The sequence below is a fragment of the Limanda limanda genome, chromosome 4 (genome assembly GCF_963576545.1).
Source record: "Limanda limanda chromosome 4, fLimLim1.1, whole genome shotgun sequence".
Classification (NCBI taxonomy): Eukaryota; Metazoa; Chordata; class Actinopteri; order Pleuronectiformes; family Pleuronectidae; genus Limanda; species Limanda limanda.
The window spans coordinates 9,901,892-9,929,036 of NC_083639.1; the positions used below are offsets into that span (position 1 = coordinate 9,901,892).

General features: G+C 40.7%; 1 protein-coding gene across 1 annotated transcript in view; it reads left to right on the forward strand.

Moving 5' to 3' along the window:
• Positions 1 to 27,145, forward strand: part of col7a1 (collagen, type VII, alpha 1) — a 70,941-nt gene that overhangs the window by 22,764 nt on the left and 21,032 nt on the right. Inside the window, exons 56-108 of the mRNA XM_061069233.1 lie at positions 749 to 790; positions 937 to 1,017; positions 1,179 to 1,214; positions 1,325 to 1,360; positions 1,624 to 1,704; positions 1,814 to 1,849; positions 3,150 to 3,221; positions 4,088 to 4,132; positions 4,490 to 4,525; positions 4,926 to 4,961; positions 5,480 to 5,584; positions 5,666 to 5,731; positions 6,414 to 6,449; positions 6,544 to 6,579; positions 6,666 to 6,713; positions 6,808 to 6,843; positions 8,209 to 8,331; positions 8,488 to 8,697; positions 8,781 to 8,816; positions 8,907 to 8,951; positions 9,068 to 9,184; positions 9,273 to 9,344; positions 9,453 to 9,497; positions 9,902 to 9,937; positions 11,651 to 11,686; positions 11,770 to 11,814; positions 11,923 to 11,955; positions 12,083 to 12,145; positions 12,289 to 12,324; positions 12,880 to 12,960; positions 13,070 to 13,138; positions 18,439 to 18,474; positions 18,637 to 18,696; positions 18,791 to 18,835; positions 18,921 to 18,956; positions 20,916 to 20,951; positions 21,032 to 21,091; positions 21,190 to 21,315; positions 21,402 to 21,473; positions 21,928 to 21,963; positions 22,051 to 22,110; positions 22,232 to 22,276; positions 22,740 to 22,775; positions 22,899 to 22,934; positions 24,126 to 24,182; positions 24,287 to 24,358; positions 24,650 to 24,721; positions 24,848 to 24,883; positions 24,969 to 25,049; positions 26,136 to 26,189; positions 26,424 to 26,477; positions 26,587 to 26,649; positions 26,733 to 26,795. Coding sequence (XP_060925216.1) covers positions 749 to 790; positions 937 to 1,017; positions 1,179 to 1,214; positions 1,325 to 1,360; positions 1,624 to 1,704; positions 1,814 to 1,849; positions 3,150 to 3,221; positions 4,088 to 4,132; positions 4,490 to 4,525; positions 4,926 to 4,961; positions 5,480 to 5,584; positions 5,666 to 5,731; positions 6,414 to 6,449; positions 6,544 to 6,579; positions 6,666 to 6,713; positions 6,808 to 6,843; positions 8,209 to 8,331; positions 8,488 to 8,697; positions 8,781 to 8,816; positions 8,907 to 8,951; positions 9,068 to 9,184; positions 9,273 to 9,344; positions 9,453 to 9,497; positions 9,902 to 9,937; positions 11,651 to 11,686; positions 11,770 to 11,814; positions 11,923 to 11,955; positions 12,083 to 12,145; positions 12,289 to 12,324; positions 12,880 to 12,960; positions 13,070 to 13,138; positions 18,439 to 18,474; positions 18,637 to 18,696; positions 18,791 to 18,835; positions 18,921 to 18,956; positions 20,916 to 20,951; positions 21,032 to 21,091; positions 21,190 to 21,315; positions 21,402 to 21,473; positions 21,928 to 21,963; positions 22,051 to 22,110; positions 22,232 to 22,276; positions 22,740 to 22,775; positions 22,899 to 22,934; positions 24,126 to 24,182; positions 24,287 to 24,358; positions 24,650 to 24,721; positions 24,848 to 24,883; positions 24,969 to 25,049; positions 26,136 to 26,189; positions 26,424 to 26,477; positions 26,587 to 26,649; positions 26,733 to 26,795 — 3,111 coding nt within the window. The remainder of the gene's footprint in view (positions 1 to 748; positions 791 to 936; positions 1,018 to 1,178; positions 1,215 to 1,324; positions 1,361 to 1,623; positions 1,705 to 1,813; positions 1,850 to 3,149; positions 3,222 to 4,087; positions 4,133 to 4,489; positions 4,526 to 4,925; positions 4,962 to 5,479; positions 5,585 to 5,665; positions 5,732 to 6,413; positions 6,450 to 6,543; positions 6,580 to 6,665; positions 6,714 to 6,807; positions 6,844 to 8,208; positions 8,332 to 8,487; positions 8,698 to 8,780; positions 8,817 to 8,906; positions 8,952 to 9,067; positions 9,185 to 9,272; positions 9,345 to 9,452; positions 9,498 to 9,901; positions 9,938 to 11,650; positions 11,687 to 11,769; positions 11,815 to 11,922; positions 11,956 to 12,082; positions 12,146 to 12,288; positions 12,325 to 12,879; positions 12,961 to 13,069; positions 13,139 to 18,438; positions 18,475 to 18,636; positions 18,697 to 18,790; positions 18,836 to 18,920; positions 18,957 to 20,915; positions 20,952 to 21,031; positions 21,092 to 21,189; positions 21,316 to 21,401; positions 21,474 to 21,927; positions 21,964 to 22,050; positions 22,111 to 22,231; positions 22,277 to 22,739; positions 22,776 to 22,898; positions 22,935 to 24,125; positions 24,183 to 24,286; positions 24,359 to 24,649; positions 24,722 to 24,847; positions 24,884 to 24,968; positions 25,050 to 26,135; positions 26,190 to 26,423; positions 26,478 to 26,586; positions 26,650 to 26,732; positions 26,796 to 27,145) is intronic.

A 27,145-nucleotide genomic window follows, 5' to 3' on the forward strand; every position in this document is an offset into this window, starting at 1 on the left:
GTGGTAAATCTAAATTGATCTTTTTATTGCTGCAAAACATTTTGGATTTGTGCTATTTGATTATTTGTATTGATTTTCAGTTTCTCGATCACCATCTTTCTAGGGTGTGTGGATCATAATTTCTCTCTGAATGCTACTTTCATGACCTTCTAACATAGCGACGGTTATTTCAAGGAGGGTCATTAAGTGCTACAAGTGCTGTTATTTCCAACTAGACCAGAGAGTTAATTTTACCAGCACTACGTGCTATAGAGTAGGTGCATTGCAATCTGTGGTGTCAGTCTGTATGTTACAGAAATAGCTATAGAGCCAATGCAATCCAATTTGGATTCAACTTGCCATCTTGGTTGGGTGCAGGGACAGAACTTGCACAATTGATTTATTTTTTAACCCTGTCAAAGGTCAAGGTCACAGCATTGGATCATAGATTTGGTCTGATGTTTATGCATGGGAAATAAATTGAAAGCACCTATACATACATTGAACAGATATTTGATTCAGTACTAGATTTCATTAATTAAAAATGAATTTATCTAACATATCAAAATTACATATTAATTCAATAAATAAATAAAACAAGTATTGATATGAATAGCTACACAACACATACATAAATTGGGCTGATCAAGCCTAACAATCAAATTTTAGTGTTATGCTTGAAAATAAAATATTACTGAAAACAAGATGGCATTTTCTAATGTGTTTAATTAAAAATGAAGTGATCATTCATGTTTTTTCTTCTTAATAGGCGGACATCCTGGGCCAGCTGAAAGGAAAAAGTGGAGAGAAAGTATGTACTGCTCGTGTACAGTGGTTGTACGCCGAAAGTAACACCATCATGCTATATTTACCCTACAGTTTAAATGACATGTAAATTACTTGAATAAAACAATGTAATTGGAACACACCTAAAACAACTGTAATTTTGATTCCAAGGGCGATGCGGGCAGCCCGGGGGACCACGGCGACAAAGGTCCGAAAGGCGAAGGAGGGACTCCCGGAGCTCCCGGCCTACGAGTGAGTTGGTGCCATTGTTGCAATTTGTAAATGCTTCCGTGAACATTTGATGGGCCCCTGTATATGAATCTGTATGCACGCTGACCCCTTCCAATGCTGATTTGTTCTGCGTGACTGATGAGACTTTGTGACTTCCTGTCCTTTCCTTGCTGTCTATAAAGGGTCCTGAGGGACAACGGGGGCCTGCAGGCACAAGAGTGAGTTTGAGTTTTGTCACTGCTTCTCTACTTTGGTTCTCAAAACTATAGCGGATATCTGAAACGTTTTCTGCATTTCTTTAAATCACTTTCACTTCTCATATTTCCAGGGTGACACGGGAGAAAGAGGGACACCTGGAGAGAAGGTTTGAAATCAATAAGTCTGATTTATCCTTAAAATGTAAGATTACTCTACTGAGCCGTGTAAGAAATTACACTGGTGAGTGGCTTTCTGGTGAGTGGCAGGTCTCACTGTCCTTCATGCCACCGGATTCTGTTTCCCATTGGGATGAAGTGCAGAGGGGCTGGCAGAAAGCTTCATGGCCTAAAGTTGACCTGAGACACTTCAACTGTACTCTTACAGTAATTTAAATGTAGTCTCCTAACTCCTAAACCTCTGTGTGACCAGGGAGAACGTGGGGCATCGGGGTTAGATGGACGTCCAGGTCTGGATGGTAAACTTGGTGCAGCTGGACCACCTGGACAGAGGGTATTCCACTTTCTGACAACTTTTCACCGAACCATAAAAAACTGAATGTAAATTGTGGGGGTTGTGTCACTGTGGCTGATACATGTCTCTGTGTTTTCTGTGTGTTTAGGGTGATCCTGGGAAACAGGGAGATCCTGGGAGAGATGTGAGTCTCTCTTTTCATGTGTGGATATGTCAGCATGAAAAATACAGTTAGCCCTGAGGTCTCTGTAATCGTTCGATAATAAATGTTGATATTTATAAGATCAATGTAGTCTGACTGAGGAGTGAGTACTCGTGTAATTATGTACAAATAATAAAAATAATATAGTCAAGATGGAGCGGTGGAAGCTTCGTACCAAAGGTTTTCCCAGTTACAAAGGCAACCATCCGGGACCCAATGCAGTTTCCCAATCATTGATTTATTGGATTATTTGCGATAGCTAATGGATTTCTTTTTCTCATATTATTAGGAACTGTTTTAATTTCCTGACCTTGCCAATTAAGTTCAAACAGCTTTAGTGTATTTGTATGTTATTTATAATACAGAATTAAAGACTATCAAAGAATCATATCAAATCACAACACTCCGTAGAGCACATACCTCTGTCAAGGCCCAACAGTCCCCTTAAGAAACCACATTTAAATTCACTAGATCCAGCTTTGCATCAAATCTGCACACATTTCTATATATCAGCCCTATATGTGCCTGATTTATGTCTTTCACCAAGATCCACGAATTACAAAAATGTTGATAAATGCCCTCATCTGCCCCCTGATCCTGATCCCGATCCTGATCCTGATCCACACCACATTTAAATTTGTTCCTCCCTGACCCATACTGCTTCCCTCCACCAGGCTTCATGATCCTCTGTTCAATAGCTTCTGTGTAATCCTGCCAATTGATGAACAAACAATTGTGTGTCAAAACAAAGCAACTATAGTAAGATAAAATAATCAAATGGAATAAAAATAAAATTTACAGTATAAGTGATAAATATAAAACATATATCTCTCTCACAAACACATTGACTGCAGACCCATTTGTGAACAGCCCCTCCTCTCCATGAACACATGATGAAGCCCAAGAGGACGGATCAAACATATTTCAGTTGTCTGCCCCTGAATTACGAGCACGTAGTTGCACTTTAACTGTCCGAGCTGCAGAGGGCACTGTGGAGATGTTAAGCTTCAGTCGTCACTCCTGTGGACAGTTGCATAAGACGACTGTTGAGAAATTCCTCTCCAGGCCAGTTTCACTGTTATGTAATGTTGACCAAAATAATGATTTTTAAGTCCACAACTACACAACTTTCTGTTAAGTTCAAGTTTTACATATAATTCGTCTGTTATATGTAAACCTTCCAACAAAATACTGCAAAGTGTGACTCAATCTAAGTCAGATTTAAATCAGATATTTACTCAAAATAAAATGAGATAACGTGTATGTCGGTCTGTCCCACTAGGGTTTAGCAGGACTCAGAGGAGAACAGGGCACCCAAGGGCCTGTTGGGCCTCCAGGAACTGCAGGGACACCTGTGAGTATTCACACACAAACACACACACAGACAAAGCCCTTTGTTTTGTATTTATGAAAATGTTTTTTTGCCTGAACTGTTACAGCAAGGACAGCTCCAGAAATGCAAATGTCTTGATTCAGTGATGATGACCATCTGTGTAATGACATAACACCATAGGTCAGGGTTTTGTTTTTTTTCTTTCAAAAAGCACTTAGCAACTAGAGTGAAGATACCCGACCAGAGCTCAATGGTTCCCATTGGCACCTGATGGGTCAGGTTGGGTCTGGAAACTCTTTTCAAAATGATGTTCGGTTTTGAGACGTGTTTGGTCACATTGGCTGGGCCTTCCACTTGATGATTTTACGCTGTATGTGCCTGTAATCTGTGAAAACATCGGCACATTGCATGTCGGCTGTGGTTTTCTCTTGTGGCTCAGGCGGGTTCATACATAGATTTGCGACCCAAGCACCATCCTACTAGCAACAAACCTTAACAACTTTCAGTAGAAGAGAGTCACCAGTCCTGCCCTGACATCGGCACTGGTGCTGTATGTGTGAGCAGTGTTAAGGCCAGAAGAAAATATAGAAAAATATGACTTTGGCTGAAACTAGGCAGAATGCAACTATATGGAATGACATCAGGATTATGCTAATTAGTGATTTGCAATATCGACCAACATTTAACTACATTTTGAGCAGAATTCAGCAACTTTGACGATAGTTTATTACAGCAGTCCAAAAACTGTTTTCTACACCATCCTCTATTTCTCAAGTTGATCGCACATGGTTCAGTCATTTATCATCCTTTGACCTGAAGACTTGTTACATCTCAGTCTGTTATCAAGCACATTTAATTTACTGTGTGTCATCATCATTGTGTTTCAGGGTAAAGCAGGTGAAGATGGCAAAACTGGGCCTGCTGGCAAAATGGTAACTCCTCTCTAGAACTTAACTCTGCTGCTACACTCCTGCATCCTGAGTGAATCCTCTCTCTCTCCTGACAGACTGTAATCTGCTCATGCTTCAGTGTTGTGACTTTGATATATGTAGTTATTGATTCTGTCCAGTAAGACTATGAACAAGTCGTACTCTTCCCTGTGAGTGATGCTGACCAAAAGCAGTGCCGACGTGTATTTCATGACCTGCTACTTAATGGCTGTCTTAAGTGAACCTCTAAAGCAGCGGCACTGAATTATCTGAGTGCTCCTCAGCAGACTGCCCATTATTCCATTGTGTGTGTGTGTGTGTGTGTGTGCAGCCTTTAATGCATTTTGTTTTGACCTACAGGGTGAGGACGGAGTGCCAGGTGAAGATGGGAGAAAGGTTTGTAGCTCTTCATAAATCTTTAAAAGCACCTTGCACTGACAGGATGGTTTAGTTTTTAGTCAAAGTATGTATCAGGATTTATCCACAACACACAATAATAATAACAAGTTAGACAGCAGAGACCAGCTATACTCTGGAGTCTAAGTTATGGGATGAATCCATCGTTTATCATTGTTTTATCAGCCATTTTAAAATGCTGCATTTTTAAGAGAATATTGGTTTTGATTTCTCAAGGTGCTCTTATTTCTACAGGACAAATCTCTTTCTTTTGAAAGATATGAATAGATTTATTTTATTAAATAGAATATATATAAAAAATAAGATTGTGCTCTTTATGGCTTTATTTCTATAAAAAGAATTCTTCTTTTTATCTGACACCTCTTCTTTTAATCTACAGGGTGACAAAGGAGAAGCTGGAGCAGCCGGAAGAGATGTCAGTTTTGCCAAATCTCCTTCATGTTATTCTTCTTTTAAAGTATCGTGCCTGCCTTAACCTGCCCTCTCTCACCACCTTCGTCCTGTATTGATCCCACCTTCCTGGGCTTTATTGTATTACACATCAGCTTTTCCTCTTTTCTTTTCCCCACAACACTTTCCCCCCTCGAGTGTGTATTTATCAACTGGAGCTCACTCTGACATTGACATTACCATCACACTCTCACTCTCTGCTGAATCAATAGGCTTCTCAGAACCAGCTATATAAATTCACTAGCCTCTAATGATCAGGCTTAGCCTTTAAGGGTGAGCCACTTCTGAGAGAAATCCAAAGGAGCACCAAATGTCAGCGGTGCTGTTTTTCATGTGCAAAGTCATATTAATTATCTCTGGAACATCAGTGGAGGGGTGGCAGCGGCCACCTGCTTTGATTTTATAGTTCAGCCTCTACTATAGCATTGGCGAAAGTAAAACCGTGTGACGAGATTCTCAGTTGTGTTGATACATATTTTCCAGGGCCGTGATGGGCAGAAAGGAGACCGGGCCCTCCCTGGGCCTTTAGGTCCCTCCGGTCCTACAGGGCCACCTGGCGTCCCTGGCAACATTGGTCCTCCAGGACAGGTGCATCATATGTATACCTATTTTATAGTGCTATGAATATCAATGATAGTTGTCATTACTAATCCAAGCACTGTCTCTTAGGTTGTGTATGTGAAAGGCGCTGAAGCGGCACCAATCCCAGGCCCTCAGGGGCCCCCAGGAACCCCTGTGAGTTTGCATGAATTTCTGATGTTAATTTTATATATATATATCCCTGCTTTTTCATTAATGTGATATGCTATGGATTATATGTACAACCTAGGGCTAATGGAGAATAAATGGGACAGCAGATACATATACAACTAGAATGAAACTTAGTAGAGCACTTATAACTCCACCAAAGCCCAACAGTCTCTTTTTGAAACCACATTTAAATTTAAAAAGTTTGGGTCTGCCTCAAAGTTTACACACTTATAAAGTGATACATAATTGATGGCTTTTCATCAATAGCCATGAATTATTGTTTTAAAAATCAACAATAACAACATCTCATCTCACATTGTCAAAGAAAGTGGGGAAAAAAGGTTTCCTGGATCCTCCCTATAATCCAGATCAGCACCAAACATTACTGTTGTCTTCCCTGAAACATATCACATCAAGTTTGGTGATAATTTGTTCAGGTAGTTTCTGCAAAATCATACAAGAACCAAAGCTCCTTGGCAGAGTTAAAGTTCCTCTGCATGTAGTTTCTCATAGAATCCTGTTCCATCTTTTTTGTTCTTTTATATTGTATCATCGTTGTATGAGCAGTGATGTCTGTTTTATCAAGATGTGTCTCTGTATGCTGCTGCATCCCTCCCACAGTCTTATCTCTTCCTGCTCTTATCAATGTCCTTGCTCTGTCTTTCAGGGCATCCCAGGGATTCACGGAGCTGCGGGAGGCAGAGTGAGTCGCACATGTCTTTATTGATCTCAGTTTGTGTTGGATTAACAACCATTTAGTGTGTCTCTTTTTTTACGTCTAATGTTCTTTGCTCCAGGGAGAAAGAGGTTCTCCTGGCCTTAAAGGCGATGCTGTAAGTTAAACTTTCTTTTCCATCATAGTGAAAATGTGACACGATGGAGGCTTTACGTGTTTAGATGATATCTTTTTTATTTGCAGGGGGACCCGGGAGAGGACGGCGCGCCGGGTAAACCTGGTACAGCGGCGGTAAGACACCTGTGATGACCAAGCTGTGACCGTTCAATTAATTTATCGCCAATGTGCCTCATCTTTGCTGAATATTGTTAATTTCTCTCATCAGGATGTACATAAAGCTCTGGCCAGCTTTGGTATCCAGGTATGTGGAGTCTGTGTACTTTTAAAATTTCTATGATTCTGTTAAATCTTTGTTTAGTGTCATAAGATTTCTAGTTCCCACGTATTCTACGTTATTTAAGGAGACAGATTTATATATTCACAGAGACACACAATAACGCACATTTCCTAAACCAGGTTCCCTGTATAAGTCAGATATGTTTATTATTTATACTAAAAATAAGTTTTTGTTTATTTGGGGGATTTATTTAAAAAAAATACAATTGTCAAAAGTTTAATTTTGTGATGAGAATAAGTAGAGTAGGTAGAGAGACAATTATTGCCTTTATAAATATTCATTTTCAAATATGCCAACAGCTTTCACATCACTATTACTCATGAATCTATTATATTATTATACTATGGGTACGTAGATAAATCTTTCAGCAGAATTGTCTTGCTAATTGAAACTTTCAGGGGGAACTTTTGCAAAGTGGCCTATTTTTCCGTTGATTCATAGTCATTTGCAAATGTCATCATACCATTAGCAGCTTCCAGATATATTTATAACTCGTGTTCATCTGTCCTTCCCCTTGTGTCAACAGTTTAATTAGTTTGAAAATGAAAATGTCATCAGTCCAGTAAAAGTGGATTAACAGAGTTGCCATGAGCAAACTCTGAATGGGATTCGCAAGTAATTTAAATCCACAACAGCACGTAGGGTTTTTGTGACAGACGTGGACCAAAGCCTGATGTAGATCTTTGAGTAAACATAGTCCTAACAGTGTGGAGGAGTTTACTGCCCGTGAGGATGTCTATCTCAGTTATTCAGCATATTGCCTAATACAAAATTTTCAGTCATAATTTTAGTTTGTGTTTAGATTTAGGTTTACATGCTCCTAATGTTCAGTAAACGTATCACTTTCCTTACTTTCTTCAAACTGTCATCTGCTGCAGCCCCTTTTTTCAGCCATACTAAAACTGATAAAGCCCTGCTAAAGTCTGCTGGCTCACTCACACGTTGTGATTGGTCAATCAGTTGAAGTGGTTGTCGGAAATGTCTGCCTCCACTCTCGCTTTATCTTTCTTTGTTAGAAGGCGTGCCTGACCAGCAGCTACACATTCAGTATGCATAAGTGGAGTATCATAAAGTCATGTGACAAAATGCAGAAGATTGGACGAACGAGGGACGTTCACAAAAAAAAAGCTGTATTACATGCTGGAGGAAAGATAAACATAAAAATGATCATAAGTGTTCTTTAAAATTACCATTTGGCCTCAGAAGGTTTTTCCAGCTGCTCAGATTTTACAGAAATGATTTTGTCTTAACTGACTAAATTACTTTCAGAGACAGACATGTGTGGCTGAAAGTTTTAAATCCTGTTTCCTTGCTCTGCCCTCCGCACAGGTGTCTGATCTGAAGGTGGTTGTGGACAGGAAGGACCCACCCAGGGCTCCAGTACAGAAGGCAGAGAGAGGCGAAAAAGGAGACAAGGGCGAGTCAGGACCGAGAGGACCATCTGGTTTAGATGTAAGTATGACGAGGCAAAGGGTATAAATAAATAGACTTGATGAAGATCTATAGTAAGATAATAAAAAGTCCATCAACAAAATACGGTCGTATATATATATATATATATATATATAATATAATATATTTTTCTTTCCACTTCTGGCTTAACATTAGGGTGCTCGTGGTATTCAAGGAGACAGGGGATCAAAGGGCGATCAAGGGGATCGAGGACCAGCGGGCGCAATAGGGCCTACTGGAAGAGCTATAGGAGAACGAGGGCCAGGGGGACCCCCAGGTGCTGCTGGAGAGTCAGGCAAGCCAGGGATACCGGGTGTTCCTGGGAGAGCTGGGGAACTGGGAGAGGCTGGAAGACCAGGAGATAAGGTAAAGAGCTTGGTGTCAATAAATCAAGACGTTCTCATGGACTCAACATGACTTGACTAACCTCATGTCTGTGTATTTTTCAGGGGGAGCGGGGAGAGAGAGGTGACAAAGGAGAGACTGTAAGTTCTTATGTTGGACTGATGTCATCAACATTAATGTTTTATCCAAATATTTTTACAATAATTTGATCACCTCTATCTGTTTGTCAGGGAAAAACTGGGCTAACGGGGCCAGGCGGTCCAGCAGGTCAAAAGGTAAACTGCTTTGTATCCTGGCTTCTGATGTAGTGAAACCCTGGGATCTAATATTTAGCAAACATAGGAGATATGATGAAGTTCAAAGATATTTTTATATTTTATATTTTCTTTAGGGAGCGTCTGCTGATTCTGTACTGATCGGTACGCCTGGGGCCAGAGGCCCTCCAGGTCTTGCAGGACAGAAAGGAGAGTCTGGTGCAGCAGGACCACAAGGAACAAAAGGAGATCGAGTAAGATACAAAAGATATACAAAATCAATCTTTTTTACAGAATCACATATATAAAGATCATTTCATGTGAATGTAAAATGTCTTCAAGGGTTTTGCGGGACCTCAAGGTAATAAAGGAGACAGAGGAGAGGGCGGAGAGAGAGGACGTGATGGCTCATCGGTGAGTTGAAACTCAGAAGCATTCTGAATTAAACCATTGCAATAATGACACTAACATCTTAGGAAATATATTATTATATATTGTTATTATTATGGTTTGTAAATTCAGGGCTCACCAGGAGAACCGGGAAAACCTGGTCAGGATGGGAAAGCGGTAAGTGGGGGGTACGGGGTTAATGTATGCACACATATAAATATAATAACATAACATTTTGCAAATTTCTGTAGTGAATATTTCAGTCAACAGCTTTGGTAAGTGTATGTTTCTTGTAAAGCAACCATACATTTTAAAATATCTTAACCATGTTTATTGATTTACAGCACAATATTGTTAATGATTCCAAAAGACAACCTGCTCCTTCTACAAAACAAACAGCATTTCAGTTCCCATCAGAGGACATCATCCTCTTTTCCTACCATTTACAGTAATCACTAAAAGTCAAATCACACTGTGGGAAAAGTCTGTCTTCTTGCGTAGGTGCATGAATAAATGAACATAGGAACGATATTAGACACTTCTCACATTTTTTGTTTTCCCTCCCCTCCGTGTCGGAGCAGGGACCAGCAGGGCCCGCTGGTCCTCGAGGTCAACCAGTGAGTAACCAGTAACCCAATAAAGGCGCCTTCTCTTAGGTCTGACCTGCAGAGTGAATCCACTGGGTTGGCTGAGAGAACAGAGCAGATGGAGCTCTCTTCTCCCCTCCTTGGGCTGAAGCTTCATAGATCCTGTGCTGCTAACACCTCACTGTCTAACTTCCTCTCTCTCTTCATCTCTGTCCATCTCCTTTCCTGTGTTGTTTGTCCCCCCCCCCTCTTCCAACACGGTCCTCTACCAACCTGTCCCCCCCACTCTCCTCTCATCCTCTTGCCTCCATCTTTCATCCTCTGCAGGGCATGCCTGGGTTTCCAGGAGTACTAGGCAGACCGGTAGGTTCTCTGCTGCTGGCTGGCATGCTTGGGCTGTGGCGTAAGGCCGGGTTGTGAGAACCCATCCCTGTGGTATCGGATACAAAGCTGAATAGATCCATCTGTGCTGTAGCTCACGCAGCGAGCAGCATAAAAGATGTGTCTGCGTGTAACAGCAGGAGAGTAGATTTATCAGAATGCAAACACCGTCATGGACCCTCCAGGAAAAATGTCATCACTTTAATCTTATTTCATTTGTATTGGCCACGTCCTTCTGAGAGCAGGGCCTGGATTTGGGGAGAGTTAGACCTTGATGAGTTCCTCATGAATTATTAATCAAGACCACCTGTCCCCAAAGCATCCGTGTCAAACTCAGGAGAAGAATTTTGAAGTTGGATTTTTAAATGCGTAAAACACCACACATTTGTCAGAGCAGATGAAAGGAAGTCAACTGACACCCTGAGCCGCAGTCTCGCCTGGATCCAATGTACAATAGCAGGGGGGGGAATACTAAATTGGGTGCACTCCAAAAAGTACTTTGTTGTCGAATTGCTGAAGACTGCTTATCATGCATGGAGCTGTGCCTGCTGTCTGTTGCGCGCTCATCCCTTGCATAGCACTGATTCTTTCAGTTTACCATGTTAGTGCCTGTTTGCTGACATTGTTGCTCCTCTGTGTTTGTGTCGTCCTACCTGTTGTGATGTTTGTCTTTGTATATTTGTGTCTCCTACAGACGACCTCATGCCAATCTGCCTGTCTATTATTTATGTTATAATTACATGTACATACAAATTTGAAATGCTGCATATTTATGAACATAGTTGTGAAATGAATATGTGATTTACAGCGAGGGTTTGTAATCAAGCAAAATATTTTCTCACAAACAACTTAGCTGCCCTACCTTTAAGGGAAAAAATGCAGTTTATTTGTGTTCTTTCCTAGAGTTGGATAAAAGATTGATACCACTCTCATGTCTGCTCATTAAACATTAAATACACTTTATTCGTTAAATACACTTTACTAAGTAATAACTTAAGGTAAGATAATGCCTTTTATGATTTGGTGCTACATATATATACAAAGTTGAATATGACACCACCTGTCATCTTAATTGAACTTATCATTAAGACTGGTATGGGGAAAAAGCCTTCCCCTCTATGTCCTAAAGTAAACACAATACATGAAGAAGCAACTCCAACTCCACAAATGAACACATTATATCATATCATGTTTGTTTTATCTATATAAAAAGTGTTAATAATGTTATATTTGCTTTAATTTTAGATTATTCTCATCTAACTCTTAGCAGGAAGGCAAATAAGATTTTAAGAAACATAAAATCATACCTTTTAAAATATGGCCTAAAAACCATTTTATAAAATACATGTGTTTCACTTTCAGGGAAACCCAGGAGAGCTCGGCATGAGGGGGCCAACTGTAAGTATCACAATTGATGATCTTGATCTTTGCAAATCCACACACTATTACCAACAGTTTACATGTTTATGTGTTTTATTTAGGGTCCCATGGGTCCAAATGGGCTTCCAGGTCCATTGGGTGTGAAGGTGAGCTCACTGAGGTGTTACCATTTCAGAATTGTTCATTTTTTCATGTACAAATTAATTTGTTTGTCACTTTGTTGGTCGAAGTAAAAAAAAAAATGTTTTTCACAGGGTAATCAAGGCGAACCAGGCGTTGGCGTCAAGGTAAAACAGCCACACGACTACTCTGTCTTTTAGACAAGAGATTCCACTGACCTATAGAACCCAGACATATCACAGTCATTGATAACAGCTCAGCAGTGTGTGAGCTTGTTCCTCTTTGTCTCTGCAGGGTCCTCCTGGTGCCCAGGGCAGCACAGGTTTGCCAGGACCAACAGGTCCCCCAGGAGCTGTTGTAAGTGTTCCCATAAATCACTGCTTCTCTTCAGGAGGACTGAAAAAAACTGCTTTCATGTTTTCTCATGAAAGTCACTGGAAATCTCATGGTGTGTATCACGTTGTTTTCCTTCTTACCACTGTATGATTTTCTTCCTGCAGGGTCCACAGGGCCCCCCTGGACTGTCGGGGCAGGTGGTGAGTATATGATCCAGATCCAGCTGCTTCTGTTCCTGCACAGTCAGGAGGTGTCGAACAGGAGAAAAGCTCTGAGCCTGGGGCGTCTTAGTTGTGACTGAAAATTGGAACATAATTGAACAAAACCTGTGAAACATGTGCACCAAGCTCTTATTGATAAATGGCTTCCTCTGATAGATTTTTTGATTTCAATTTTAAAAAGCAGGAAGGGATTTGTTGTACTTTCCGCTGAAAACATGAATTTTCTGACCCCTGCAACCAACATTTATATCACTACTTTCTTGTTTCTCAGTCAGATTCTTGTTGTAAGCTAATGAAGTTTTGTGTAAAAATCCAATCATCAAAGTAACTATTGATAAAATAGTGCGTTAGAAATCCACTTGTTACATTGTGTGAAATCTTCACATTCAATGTTTTCTCTCCATTCACAGTGTTTGAGGTGAACTTAACGGATACAAATTATCCAACCCTTCAGTGACCCTAAATCTAAATGTGACAACACATGCTTACTCTTAAACACTGATTACAAATACTGAAGAACATCCTGGTCCTCAGGGTGAAGCTGGTAAACCTGGAGTTCCTGGACGAGATGGGGTGCCTGGCAAAGAGGGAATACATGGCTTACCAGGAAAGCAGGTGTGTGTGTGTCTGTGTTAGTTTGTCACGTTGTCATGTGTAACTGTGATGTGCACCATGCTGTTTTTATCAGGTCCTCCTCGTTGTCATTGTGTAATTTGTTGCACAGGGCATCGCTGGACCTCCAGGCCAACACGGCTTAAAGGGGGAGCAGGGAGACAGCGGTCCTCCAGGGAAGGTGAGAACATGCTGTGCCTGCCGAGGAGCCTCTGGGGGAAAGGACAAGTGTATGAAATTGGTTTTGTGGTTGCTTTTATTGGATATGATGCAGAATGATTTGCTGCCTGAAGTCATATAAAAAAAAATCATTTCTGTAGCGCTAATATTAGCCTCCCACTGCGAGAGTTTTCATCTGATGCACAGCAATAGGTGGTTCTGAGTATTCCTTCAAGGGCTGCAGCTGTTGTTTGTCCTTCTGGGGCTGGAGCTGCTGTTACCAGACGCGTTCACCAGAAATGTGTTCATCTTTTAAAGTTGGTCAAAAGTTATAATGTTTTTGATTAAGGTGTTAAGTATTTGATTTCAATTCATTTCTCATGGAGAGACACAGTTCTATGAATTTTCTGTATGAAGGCTCCTCACCTCTTGGAGAGTTTTTATGTCTCCCTCACCCTCCACGCAGGCGATAGCCATATGGTCAGAAGCATTATGTTTTCAGGTTGTCAAATTTGGTAAAAATGTTCATTTGCAGTCTTATCAAGGTCATGAAACACATTTTTTACCTTTTGAATGTAATATCTCCAGAAAACCTTGAGGAAATCTTTTCACATTTGGTATAAACATTCACTTGGATGGAAGCATTACATGGTGTAATTTTGATTTTGATATGTATATATATATATATATATCCAGTGTTGGGAAGGATACTTTCAAAACGTATTCCGTTACAGAATACAGAATACATGCCCAAAAATGTAATCTGTAACGTATTCCATTACATTAACTAATCTGAGTAACGTATTCTGAATACTTGGAATACTTCCGGTTTGTATTGCATTTTTTAAGTGTATGATTGCGGCGTTGTTATAGTCAGTGGAGAAGCAGCAGTTTAAACTCTCTCTCCAGCTGGATGTCCGGCTCCCATCCACTCCCACCTCTGTGCCGGCCCCACCGGAGGCTGAAGGACCCCCCCCCCCCCCCCCCCTGCGCCAAGGCTGCCTCGCGCCGTGCTACGATCGTTTCGGCGTCGAGTTTATTTTTTTTTGCGCTTGACGCGAGCGTATCGCTCCATGAAACACACTGAAAAATGATTTTAAACGATATTGATGACATTTTATATGATATAAATGATAAAGTATGCGTCCCATAGTTTGTATTCCCCTTCTGTTGTCCTGGAGTTTTAATTTTACCAATTTTACCGATCACATTATTAAATGCCCCCCTCTGCCCATCCACTACAGACACACAAGCAGTCATAAAGATAAAAAGAGAGGGGGGGGCGGAGAATACGTAATTTACCCTCGACACCCGACATTGAACGGAGAGAACAGCGGAGAAGTTCTTGAAGATGGATGAAATTAAATTGGGACGCGGTTGCAGTTAATGTTGGAGCAACAAGTGACTAAATGCTTTTATACTACTTGGTCAACGGGTGATATTATTAGCGCTGCCCGGCGCTTCAGCGTCCGGTGTGAACCCGGCGTGCCTCGCTGGTCTCCTGCAGAGCCATGACAGCGGAGCTCTGGAAGCGCAGGTCGGTCTTCTCTCACCAGGTGCTGGAAGGGCAGCTTGCGGATCAGCAGCTCCGTAGATTTCTGGTAGCGACGGAACTCTCTCAGAGCCTCGGTCCCGGGCCTGTAACGGTCCCGAGCGGGTAGCGGTGAGGCTCCTTCACGCCGCCGGGGGCCCGGGCGCTCTTACGGCAGCCCTGGTCTCCAGCTGCTTCCTGGGGGCTTTGCCGCCGGTGGATTTACGAGAGAGTGAATAAACTCGAGAAGTACCGTCATGTAATCCACTGATTTCAACAATGTAACTGTATTCTGAATACCATCTATTTAATTTGTAACTGTAACGGAATACAGTTACTCATAATTTGTATTCTAAATACGTAACGCCGTTACATGTATTCCGTTACTCCCCAACACTGTATATATCAGGAACACCCACAAGGAATTTCTTTACATCTCATACAAACATTCACTGGAACTCAAGAATGACCGGATTAGAATTTAGAAGTCAAAGGTGAAAGGTCAAGGTCACCTCAAACCCCCAGTTTGTCTTGTAAATGGTTTTGAATGGTTTTGTATTTATATAGCGCTTTTCTAGTCTTGATGACCACTCAAAGCACTTTACAGTACAGTTTTACATTCATACAGTGCATCTATTCGCAGCACTTTGTTATTCTATGGGGGGCCATTCAGGGTTCAGCATCTTTCCCAAGGACACCTCGGCATGTAGATGGGTCAGACTGGGGATCGAACTGCCGACCTTCAGGTTGGAGGACGACCGCTCTACCCCTCAGCCACAGCCGCGAATTTCATATCTTAAGAACGCCTCAAGAGAGTTCTTTCAGATATGGATCAAATGTTGTGCAATGTTTTTGTCGTCTTGTATATAATATCTCAGACTTTTAGGGAATTTCTTCATATTTTGATCAGTCGTCAAATGGACTCAAAGATGAACTGATTAGTTTTCGTGGTCAAAGGTCACAGTGAACTCACATGAGAAATCAATGAAATTAAATGTATGTAGACTGAAACTGCACTGATCGGCGGAGGCAAACAACTGCAGGGCGGTCATTTTAGTTTGAGCTGGGATTAGGCAGTAATGTAATACAAGGGCGACATCTCTCCATGCAGGCTGTCTCAGTGAGATATCTCTGTCATGTGAATGTTATTGACTGACATTCAAAGGGTAAATCTCACTTGCTGAGCCAGCAAAATTAGTTTTCACGTGTTTGAAACATGTTCAGATGCTTTTTCCTGCTCCCACAGGACACTCACGGGTTTATATTATCTGGTGCAGAACAGCCCCAGAGTGTTTTCACAGAATTGCAGTAAATATAGGGAAAATCCAGTGGAGGCTTGTAGTGCCGCCCTCTCTACAAATAACTGAGGCATCGAGCGTGAGTTTGAAATAAATGCTTCCATAACATTTTTATAATATTAAAGCATAAAATTGCAGCCCTGCAGTCAGTTGGCAAGCGATACATTGTGATTTAGATTTTTTCATGACCTGCAATTCATCGTTATTATACAGTGGATGTAATATCATGTGGTTTGTCATAATGTGAGTTGGGCTCTGTGCTCAGATATAATAAGAAAGAGACGACTCTTTAACAGATGTATTGTGCTACTGTAGGTCAACTCTATCACAGTCTGTGCACTTCTCGTCACTCCATTTTATAAGGTACAATAAAACTGAAAGGAAATGTCAAATCACAAGGATTCCGGTGTTCCAGTGAAGCTGTTAAAGAATTCTCCTGACGTCAGTATTTTACAGCTTCTCAGGACAAAGGACTCATCCGAATCTCACTTTGGATTATTGTTGTCTGCCCGTTGTCTGTATTTGAATGACTGCCGACATCTGTTGAGAGGGACTAGCTTGATGAAACTTGTCCCAAATCTGCCAAGGAGGATCTCAATTAAGTCAGATTTCAGCTCAGTGAGACTGAAAATGACAGAGAAAGTCAAATAACTGTCTCTCAACTCATCACATCCAAACAAAGTCAAATTTGTCTTCTTCCTGATCTATTAGACGAGGCTCGGTACAGCTTTTTTATTATGCGTCCACGATGGCGACAGTCAGTGGTCAGAGGCATGTTGTTTTGGGTTCTTCAGTCTGTCCGTATGTCAGTACGTCCCATTGCTGTGAACGCGAAATCTCAAGAATGCCTTGTAGGGAATTTCCTCAAATTTGGTACAAGTATTCACTTACACTCAGGGATCATGTGATTTGATTTTGATTGTCAAAGGTCAAGGTCACAGTGTCTTCACATGAGTCTGTATAAAATGTGTGCAGACACACTGCACTGATGGTTGGTGGAGGCATACAACTGCAGTGTAGTATTTCTAGTTTCCAATTGTGATTATTTCTCAGGTGCACTTTTTGTTTTGCCACTTATCGCTTGTAACAACTTATGTGGTTGTTCATGCTCATGCTATAATAGATCGTTAAGTTTACAATAGATTGTTGAGTTTCATACAGAGACATGTAACATAACTAGTTTCCACCCTGAATTGAATCAGGGATGTTGGGATTACACCATATGATAAAGTACGTATGTCATAACCACTAAGCCACTATATAACCCACCCTGTTTTGTGCAAATAGTTTTTCCTAGTTCTCCTAGTGTAGTTTCTCTCCCCTGGTCAAATGTGGCTCGACAAAAAGACAAAGATTGAGCTTGCCTGTGTTGTGCTCAGTATTCACTGCCACCCCTGCTGTTTGTGTTGCTGACACGAATCGTGACAAATATCTCGAGCAGTGCCCTCACTGCAGAAGGCCTCAGGTTTAGCACCTTGGACGGAGCCACAGTGACACTGTCAGTGAGTTCAGCGGTTTGATAAACAACTAGGCAACATGTGTCTGCGAAGGGCCATCTGCTCAGCAGCTCCACCATTTGTTCTCACAAACACACACACAGTCACACACGCACACACGCAAACACACACACACGCACACAATCACACAAACCAAAGTTGAAGTGACATTGCATTTTTCCAGCTCCACAGTTGCAACGGGACCGATGATAGGAATGTTTGAAGCTTCCACTTTCTTTCACAACTTTTCTTGATTTTATGACAGTCAAAACCAAAACACTGTTTTTAAGTAATGGACAACATGACTGCTCCCAAAATCACCACCGAGTGGCTTGCTGCTCTCCTTCGTGATAATGAATGGGATATTGGTTATCTAAAAAGTCTAATCAAATTTTCTTAAAGATTGTTTCTGTCATCAAAGGTAAATGGTCAGTACTTTTATAACATTTATTTATTGAGCATGTATCGGCGGGACTTCTGTACTGTGGCTCCGCCTCCGTTCACGGCTGCCCAAACCCCGGCTCAAGATGAGCAACATGGCAGCGTTCGAATCCAAGATATTTTGTCTTTGCTTCTTGATAGTGGGAGGAAGTGGAATATATATAGTGCTTTTCTAGTCTTATCAACAACTCAGGGCACCCTACAGTGCAAGTGGCCTCCACCCATTTACATGCACATTTAAACAATACTTCAATAAGGCACTTTGTACTTTTTCTATCACACACCATTCACACACTGTCAGGAGCAATGTGACGTGTACTATCTCGCCCAAGGACACTTCAAAATGACGGCCCTCTCTACTTCCTGAGTCCCGCTCACCTGTTTACATTCAGACGATGTTCAAAACACATTAACAGGAAGAGTCTTGCAATTGTTGTGCGTCCTTGCTGAAGACGTCATGCTGCATTGGGAGCTGGATTGTTGGGCTGATGTGATACTTGAAAGCTCAGGCTATTAAGCACACAGTGAAACATATTCTTTTTCTGCACTTTTACAGGCAGTGGCTGGACCCTCTGGACCCAAAGGACAAACTGTGAGTCACTTTAATTAGCCTTGAAATTGAAGTGTCTTTTTTTAGTTGCAGACTTTTGAACACTATTAGACTCAGTTAATGCAGCCTGGTCCAGAAATAGATAAACTAAAAATCTGAAGGTGAATCGAGCTGACGTTACTCTGCTGGTCCTGATTGACGCAGGGTCCTCCTGGTATAACGCTGCCAGGCACGGCTGGAGAAACCGGTCTACCTGGGGAGAAGGTGAGTCTGACCAAAGCCCTCAGATCTGAAGACTCTGTAAGTAAGACTGAAAGTGTTCAGTGCTGTCTCATTGAAACTGCATGCTGTGATTCAGGGAAACAGAGGGGATAAAGGTGTTCCTGGCATCAGAGGGGAAAGAGTGAGTATAATCCTGCTGTAAATCAACACACAAACTTAACGTTAACACAACAACGTGTTGAAGTCTGATTTTTCCGTTACACCAGGGAGTGTTAGGTGAAGCAGGGGACCCTGGAGAAGATGTGAGTAAACCTTGCATGGTTACGTTTTATACTGTGATCTGCTGATTGTCTATCCGTCTCATTCTAGTGAACAAGAAATTAAAAAAACACTGTATAGGATTTTTTTTCAGATTTGTCAAAAATTTTCACTTGGATTCAGTGATTAACTGGTTTGAGTCTGATGGTTAAAATGTCAAAGGTCAAGGTCACTTTAAAAAGATGGTTTTGGTCTCTCGAACAAGAGTTATTTTAAGGAATCTTCCCATTTTGAAGATTAGATTTCAGAGGTCAAAGGTCACAGTGTCCTTTTATCAGTCTTGAAAACGAAGACTGATAAAAATTCACTAGTTGGCGGAGTCATATTAACTAGGCCGGTAATTCTTCTGGTGTGGTCCGCTCCCCTGTTATCTCATGTCAAAATCACCAGATAAGCAGGTGAAACAATTTGATGAATTTGCATTTGGTAGCTGGGACGTCTCCACAAAGGTCTTGATGAAAGGGAAGGAGTCAGGCTGAAAACACAATCAGGCCTAAACCGAATGAGAGACCAGTTAAATGCTTTACAGTGGTACAGTTTCAAAAATAAGTAATGGACTGGAGAGCTCAGGAACGCCAAACCCTTCACACCATGGGGCCAAATCAAGAACTCTGCACGTAGTAGACATTGTCAAAGTCTGAAATCAAGTGACTCCTTCATAAATGTAAAAACAGAGATTTACTTACCACTGGTAACGCTCCAGAACAGAAATGCTGATTAGATTTTGTGAGAAAGCATCTTAAAAGTCGTCCCTGCTCTCGATCAAGATTCTTCAGACAGATGAAACCGAGATTAACTTGGAGAAGGAAGCGTATGGAACATTAAACGACTCCTGATCCAACGACACCAGCTGTCAAACATGGCGGAGTGAGTTCTGAGGAATGGGCGTGTATGGCTGCCAATAGCACTGAGTCACTGATGTTTGATGATGTGACGTCTGATTGAAGTAGCTGGATGAATTCTTAAGTGTGCAGGGCTACCAGTCCACTCAGATTCACGCAAATGCTGCAGAACTGATTGGACGGTGCTTCACAGTACAGACGGATATTGAACCAAATCATACTGCGAAAGCTATTGAGCATGCCTCTCACTTAGTGGCCAGAAAGACTCAGAAAGGGAGGCTGCAGGCAGTGGCCTGGCAGAGCCTCTCGAGTGGGAGAAACTGTTTGGGGATGTGCACGGGCTCCAGGCTTCACAGTCATTCACTGCAAATGTGTTTTTATTTTTATCCAAGTACTAAAAATAATACTTATAGTTATTTTAGTTTATGCAGTTGCTTTTGAGGCTGTGGAAATGAAGGAGCTCTGTATAAAAATGCCTGTTATTTTTAAACAGTTAATATTTGTCTTAAACTTTATGTCATAAATGAATCACAACTTCAAAACGTTGCTTCAAATCTGTTGAGTTGGTGGAGAAAGGGTCAATTGTGTCAATGCCCAAATACTTAATAAAACCCATATATATATGCATCCCATTTAAGCTTTTTTGTTTTAGTAGTAGGACACTCTGTAATTTCTACAAAAGTAAGTATAAAATATAAATATTATATATAATATTGAAATATTCAACGCCGGACAAATGATTTAATCCCACTTTAATCAACCAGTTTTCTTTCGCAATGTGATTTAAATCTCTGGACCTTCTATCTAAAAGTGTCGACTGTAATTAAGGCCAATCTCCTCAGAGGATGAACTTTTTTGATTATTTGTCGACCTTGAGGTTAACGAGCCGTGATAACCAGGATGCAAACAGGGTACTGATGGAATATGTCTGCACCAGCAGTATAATGAATGTCAAAGTGATATTTGGACAGACTATTCAAATAAATACAAAGCTTTGCATTTTGTTATTATTGTTTCCAATCAATTAATATTTGATTTTAAAATATGCTATTGCTGTCGGTTTAAAAAAATCCCAAAACATAAAATCTTCTTTTTATGCAGGGCGAGCAGGGATCTCCTGGATCAAAAGGAGATAAGGTGAGTTTTTGCTTTATGTTTTATTATTTTCCATGAAACGAAACAGAATCAATGTAACAGTTATGAAATTTGTGTTACAGGGAGAGAAGGGCATCGGTCTGGCAGGTCCTCCGGGTCGGGACGGGCCTCAAGGTTTAAAAGTGAGTAACAGCATGTGGTGCAGCAGGGGATAATTTATGTATTTAGCTCTCTAATTAGTTACTGTGGTTACAAAAATCTAAATGTGATTGTGTTTCAGGGGGATCCAGGTCTTCCTGGTCCAGCTGGTCCCCCAGGACCACTGGGAAAGTCTGGTACTGCTGGACTACCAGGCCTGAGAGGAGAAAGTGGACAATCAGGACCGCCAGGACCACCTGGGGAGAGGGTTCGTGGAGCTGCTGATCACATAATACTCTTTTAACCTGAACCTCTGTGGTGTCATTTTCAACTAATGAGTTTCATTTCATTCAGGGTCTCCAAGGTTTTGGAGGCCGTGCTGGAAATGTCGGACCTCCTGGTCCTTCTGGACCTGCTGGACAAGCAGTGAGTTTACATCCTGGTTTTATTACACAGTTTGATTAATGCTTCTAGGCAGTTTTCTAAGGATAGTCTTCATGTAGTTTAATCTCTCTTACAGTCCTTGTAAAGTTTACAAGCTAACATATTTTGTAGATTTTTGTAGACTGCTGGTTGAGGCATATTGTTTCCAGTATAGTAAGTTTAGTAATTCTAGTTATTTCATCAATAAAATTGACATTGGGGCACTCTAATATTTAAAACTACATTTTTTTATTTTATTTCTTTATTTATTCATTTGATTATTCTTACCAAGAACGTTCACATACAGCTGTATAAACGATTTGTATTTTCAAAAGATCAATTAAATTAAATAAAATAAAAAATCTCGTTTTTAATCACGTAATCTGTCAGAGAGAGGATAAGAGAGAATTCAACAATTGTTAATATGTTTTTATATAATAAATATCCTGTTTTCCAGGGCTCTGCTGGTACCAATGGGGTCAAAGGTGACAAGGTAACTACTCAAGCACACAAATAGATCTGTTTGCGTAAATGTTCATGGATTTTTTTCTAAGGGTATTCATATAATTTTTGTTGCCAGGGGGGAGTTGGCGTTGGCATGCCTGGTCTCAGAGGAGAGAGAGGAGATCCAGGCCCCCGAGTAAGTCATCGTTCGCTCTGTAATATCACTGAAAATGGTGATCTAATATGAACTGGCCTCTGGAGGATGGAAACTAAGAGTGACGTTGTTGTATGTCTTCTTTTGTTTGTCATTGCTGTAGGGCGAGGAGGGACGAGCTGGCGTGGACGGGGAAAGAGGCTCAACCGTAAATATCAAATGTTTTCCTGTCAATCCATCACTCAGGAGCACCACAGATATCGACAGACAGACACGCGTCAAGCTTTCAGGATCTGCCTCAGGGTTCTCCTTTTAAAACGCCCAATCCGTCGGGAGACCATCTACATGGAGGCATAGAGGGATAAGATTATTTTTTCCCATGTGGTTATTATGGAGGAGCTATTATTTTCCAAGGACATTGCTTTTCTCAGACAACTAACTGACTATACTGATAATTATAGCCGTCTTCCCTTCTAGAGCTGCAATACAATATTTCAAAGCAATGTCAACAGGAGTGTAGTCTACCTGAGATCACTGACATATTTTATTAAAAACTTGCTTAGGTGTAGAAACGTGCATGCTCTTCAATATGATGATGAATTTGATTATTATTATTTGTATCATTATTATTGTGTAGCCATGAGGCATGTGTGTGTCTGTGTGTTCATCAGGGTCCAGCAGGGACTCGTGGTATTCGTGGAGAGAAGGTAAATACCATCAGTTATTTTCTCACTGCAATTGTCCTTGTGTTTTAAGTAGCTGTAGCTTCGTCTTCTGCTCTTCTATTCAAGTGAAACATATTGACGTGCTGTCAATCTTTTTTATTTCAGGGAGACGGTGGACTTCCAGGTGACAAAGGAGAGAAGGTGTGAACAATTCAATATCGGATAAGCTCCACTACTGCTCACTCTTCTCTCTCTTTGTTTATTACCTCTGCCAAGGAGATTATGTTTTCATATGCATGTGTTTGTCTAGTGTTTGTCAGTGGCATACACAAAAACCACAGGACGGATTAGCATGAATCTTGAGGGAAGGATGTGTTATAGGTCAGGAAAGAACCCATTAAAATTTTGGTGCAAATCCGGATCAGGGGGCGGAACCACTTTCTTTCACTTTCTGTTGCTTTTTTTCCCACTCCAGAGAGGGTGGTTTTTTTTTAACGTTATGTTGATTTCTCATGGAATCATGTTTGAATTGTGATTTAATTAAAATCAGACATATTTAGGAGGTTAATTTCCACGAGTGTGTGCAATATCATGGGGAACCATCTAAAATCAGGAGCTAGTGGATTTAAATGTGATATCTTTGGGCTGTAGGCTTTTTCCAGCCGCTGTTTGGTAGAAACCTGTAACTACTTAGCTATAATGCTTGTTTTAATTTAAGGTGACCTTTGGGCCTCGGCAGAGGTATTTTTAGTTTTGCTAAATCCAACAGAGACACAAAATGGAGACAGAGGGAACTATATTGTTTAAAGTGGCTGTTTTGTCAAAGATATTTACTGTATTGTGAGGAGGAGAAATATGAGTAAACACAATGTTATACTAAGTAGCTCTCAGTAGAGCGTATATATTTCCACCAAGGCCAAACATTTGTACACATATCTGTTGTATAATAGAAATAATCTGCACAGGATTGTAGATTTCCTCTTGAGAAATTGCTAAAACCAACCTCCCTCCATCAGTTTGGAAGCATATCCGTTCAGTGCTTTTAAATTTATCCATATGGGTTAATGTGAGTATGAAATGGTTGTTGTGTCTTATATGTTGGTCCTCTGATACGCTGGCGACTTTCAGCTAACCTCAAACAGGCCCCAACTAATAAGTGGATAGATGGATGGATGGACGAACGGACATTTCAACTTTTTACGTCATTATGCTGATAGATAAACAAAAAATGTAACCAACAACCAGAAATGTGAAAATGACCTCCTTGGCAGATCTTATAAATTGTGATACTATAATTGATGCAGCTTCAGAAAATGGCAAAAAGACGAAACATTGTGTGTTGATGTTTTGACTCTGGTAAGAAACTGTTAACAACTGTACGTTCCCTCACAGGGGGACACTGTGCTTGTGGGAGGACCTACTGGAGAAAAGGGCAACAAAGGCGAAACAGTCAGTGAACACACAAGCATTTGTTTATTATATAGACTAATATATATTTATAGTAAAATTACAATTTTATTCTATATTCTTACTCGTTTGGTTTTTCATTTTAGGGTGACAGGGGACCCAAAGGTGTGCAGGGAGAAAAGGGGGTGAAAGGTCACGAAGGACCTCCAGGACAACAGGTAAATTATTTTGTCTTATTGTAATAGAGGTGATAGTTTTCATTCTTGAATTATCTGTTAATTATTTTTCAGAGAAATAAACGAATGTTTGTTTAGGTAATTACTGAAAAATAGGGAAAAATGTAGACGTTAGTTTCCAGGAGCCCAAAAGGTCATCTTCACTTTGATTGTTTTGTTCAACTAGTCGTCCAAAATAAAAATTTATTAAAAAAAGAAAGATGAAATGTCCCTGTGTTGATATTATGAATAGTTAATATATATAGTTGTCTGTATGTGTGTATTTAACATCAGGGTCTGAGGGGAGAACCAGGAGAGAGAGGCTCCACTGGGTTCCAGGGTGCACGTGGCCCTGGTGGACAGAAGGCGAGTGACACTGTGCATTTAGCTGTGATTAAAATCAGTATCATAATTAACAGCCAGTCAGTGCGTCGTCAGAGCAGGTAATAGTGTCTCTGCTTTAATTACTGTAATTCTGTTTCCTCGCTGCAGGGAGAAGCCGGTCAGCCCGGAGTACCCGGTGAATCGGTCTGTGCTTTTGCTTCCAACCAAACGCAGCTTCTTCATTTCCTTATGTGGGTTTCTCTCTGACATGTTCTATCTTGTCTTTCAGGGTTTATCAGGAAAAGATGGACTGTCAGGACACAAGGGCGACAAGGGAGAGCTTGGTATCGTAGGAATGAGAGGAGTGAAGGTACTTTCACTGTTTGTGAGGCAGTGTGTGTTCATTCTGTGTGGTTTAAACCTTGGAGTAAATTTCACGGAGATGGCGAAGACAGTCAAAAACCAACAACAGCATAAAATTGATACCATTGCAAAGGATTAATACAAATTCTATTATGAATATACAGAGACAAAATATTTGCTTCCACCTCAACATCGTGTATGATAATTAATGAAATGAGGGTTTACTCAACCTGAGACTGAATTCCCATTTCATTCGAATTCTGTTTGAATCACTGAACCAGTCAAAGACGTGTGAGATGATTCAGAGGAAAGGAGGCAGGCTAGTGTTTTTATTATTATTATTGTTATTATTATCATAAACTTTTTTTCATCAGATAATCTCAATGTGATAAACATAATACAGATATTATACAGCCAGTCACACTCAAGCATACACATACAAAGCACACGAACAGCACCCAAGTAATAATAAATATTACATGGGTGCAGCATCTTAAAAAGGCACATTGTTAAAATTCTTCCAATTACATAAGCTCTGTATAAAAACAGGGGGAAGATGAGTAACATGGCTCTGTTCAAAAATAATGATGAAATCAATATAATAGTAATAAGTATAAAAACTACAATCCACTGTTTTGCATGAGGATAAGCACAGGGCTACATCTTGGAGCAGTAACTTTACCGAGAATTCACTGGTTCACTGGCAACTAGTCAGATACATAACATCCCATAAAGTAGTGAATTGTCATTTTTGAAAAGATAAAACAAATAAGCTATAACATTATATAATGCATTGGTTGATGGATTTTGTTATTCTGGTAAGTTAACTGCCTGTTTCATAGAAATTTGAAGATATTCAGGAGTGTGACAGCAGCTACCTCTGCATCATATCCGCTCTTGTTGGGAGCTTTTATGCTAAATGTGTTTTTCTGTATGTAGAAGTGCACGTTCTTGTGCACGGGATCCAGCCTGTGTGGTAGGTCAATGTATGGATGTGCTCTGAGATGGTTTAATGCATTTTGTCTCTTTGTGACTCACCAGTCTGTTTTCTGGAACACAGATTTCTGTCAGTGATACACTTATATGTTTCCAGGGTGACCGAGGACCCAAGGGGGCTTGTGGTAGCGATGGACCCAAAGGAGATAAGGTGAGATTGAGACTGACAGAAAAATGGTACATTGTAGGAAGAAGACAAGAAACGGTTTTGAACTTTGGGATTTTTATTCTTTTATAATATCTAATAAACAGAAGCATGTTTTACATACAGTGGTAGCTGCTGGTATTTGAAGCCTGCCAGTGAATAAATGAAGTGAGTCAGACTTGTATGAGTCACATATGGTGTTGTAAGTAAAACTAAATGTATGAATGTGTATGTGCTCAGGGGGATGCTGGTATTCATGGACGATCGGGCTTACCAGGAAGAAAAGGTGAACAGGTATGACTCATAATCTGTAGGAAAGAAATGCATCATGTGGTGTGTCATATGTCTTTATGTGACTTTTAAAGATTGGTTGTCATCAGTCTCTGCTCTCTGCGTTTTTCAGGGGGAAGTTGGAGCCTCTGGGGCCTCTGGCAGCCCTGGAAAAGAAGGACTGGTGGGCCCCAAGGTATAAACTCTATTATTATAAATGTATTAGTGCAACAACTTCCTCTCAGAGTGAAGTATAACTACTTGTCTTTGCCTTTGTAGGGAGATCGTGGGTTTGATGGGCTTGCGGGACCCAAAGGAACTCAGGGAGAGAAAGGTGAAAGGGTGAGTTGGTAACTTACACTTCTCTGGCACTGTTTTGTCAGGTCTAAAAGTAACCTCATGACAATCACACTATACTCTGTTCATAGTCTTCAAATTCGTCAGCATCACTCAACCTCACATGAACCTGTACATAAGTATTGTCCAGAAAAATTAGTCTCTCAACACATTAGTGTTCAGGTGTTCATCAACACCGGTGTCGGCCCTCATCAGTAAAAAGCTCTTCAATGTAGTTGTCTCTCCAAGTTGACATCCTCATCTGCATCAATGTGTATGGCTCCTCTTTTTCACCCTGACATATATGTATTCTTTTTATTTAATTTATTTATTCAGCTTTTCAGTTTTGCCCCTGG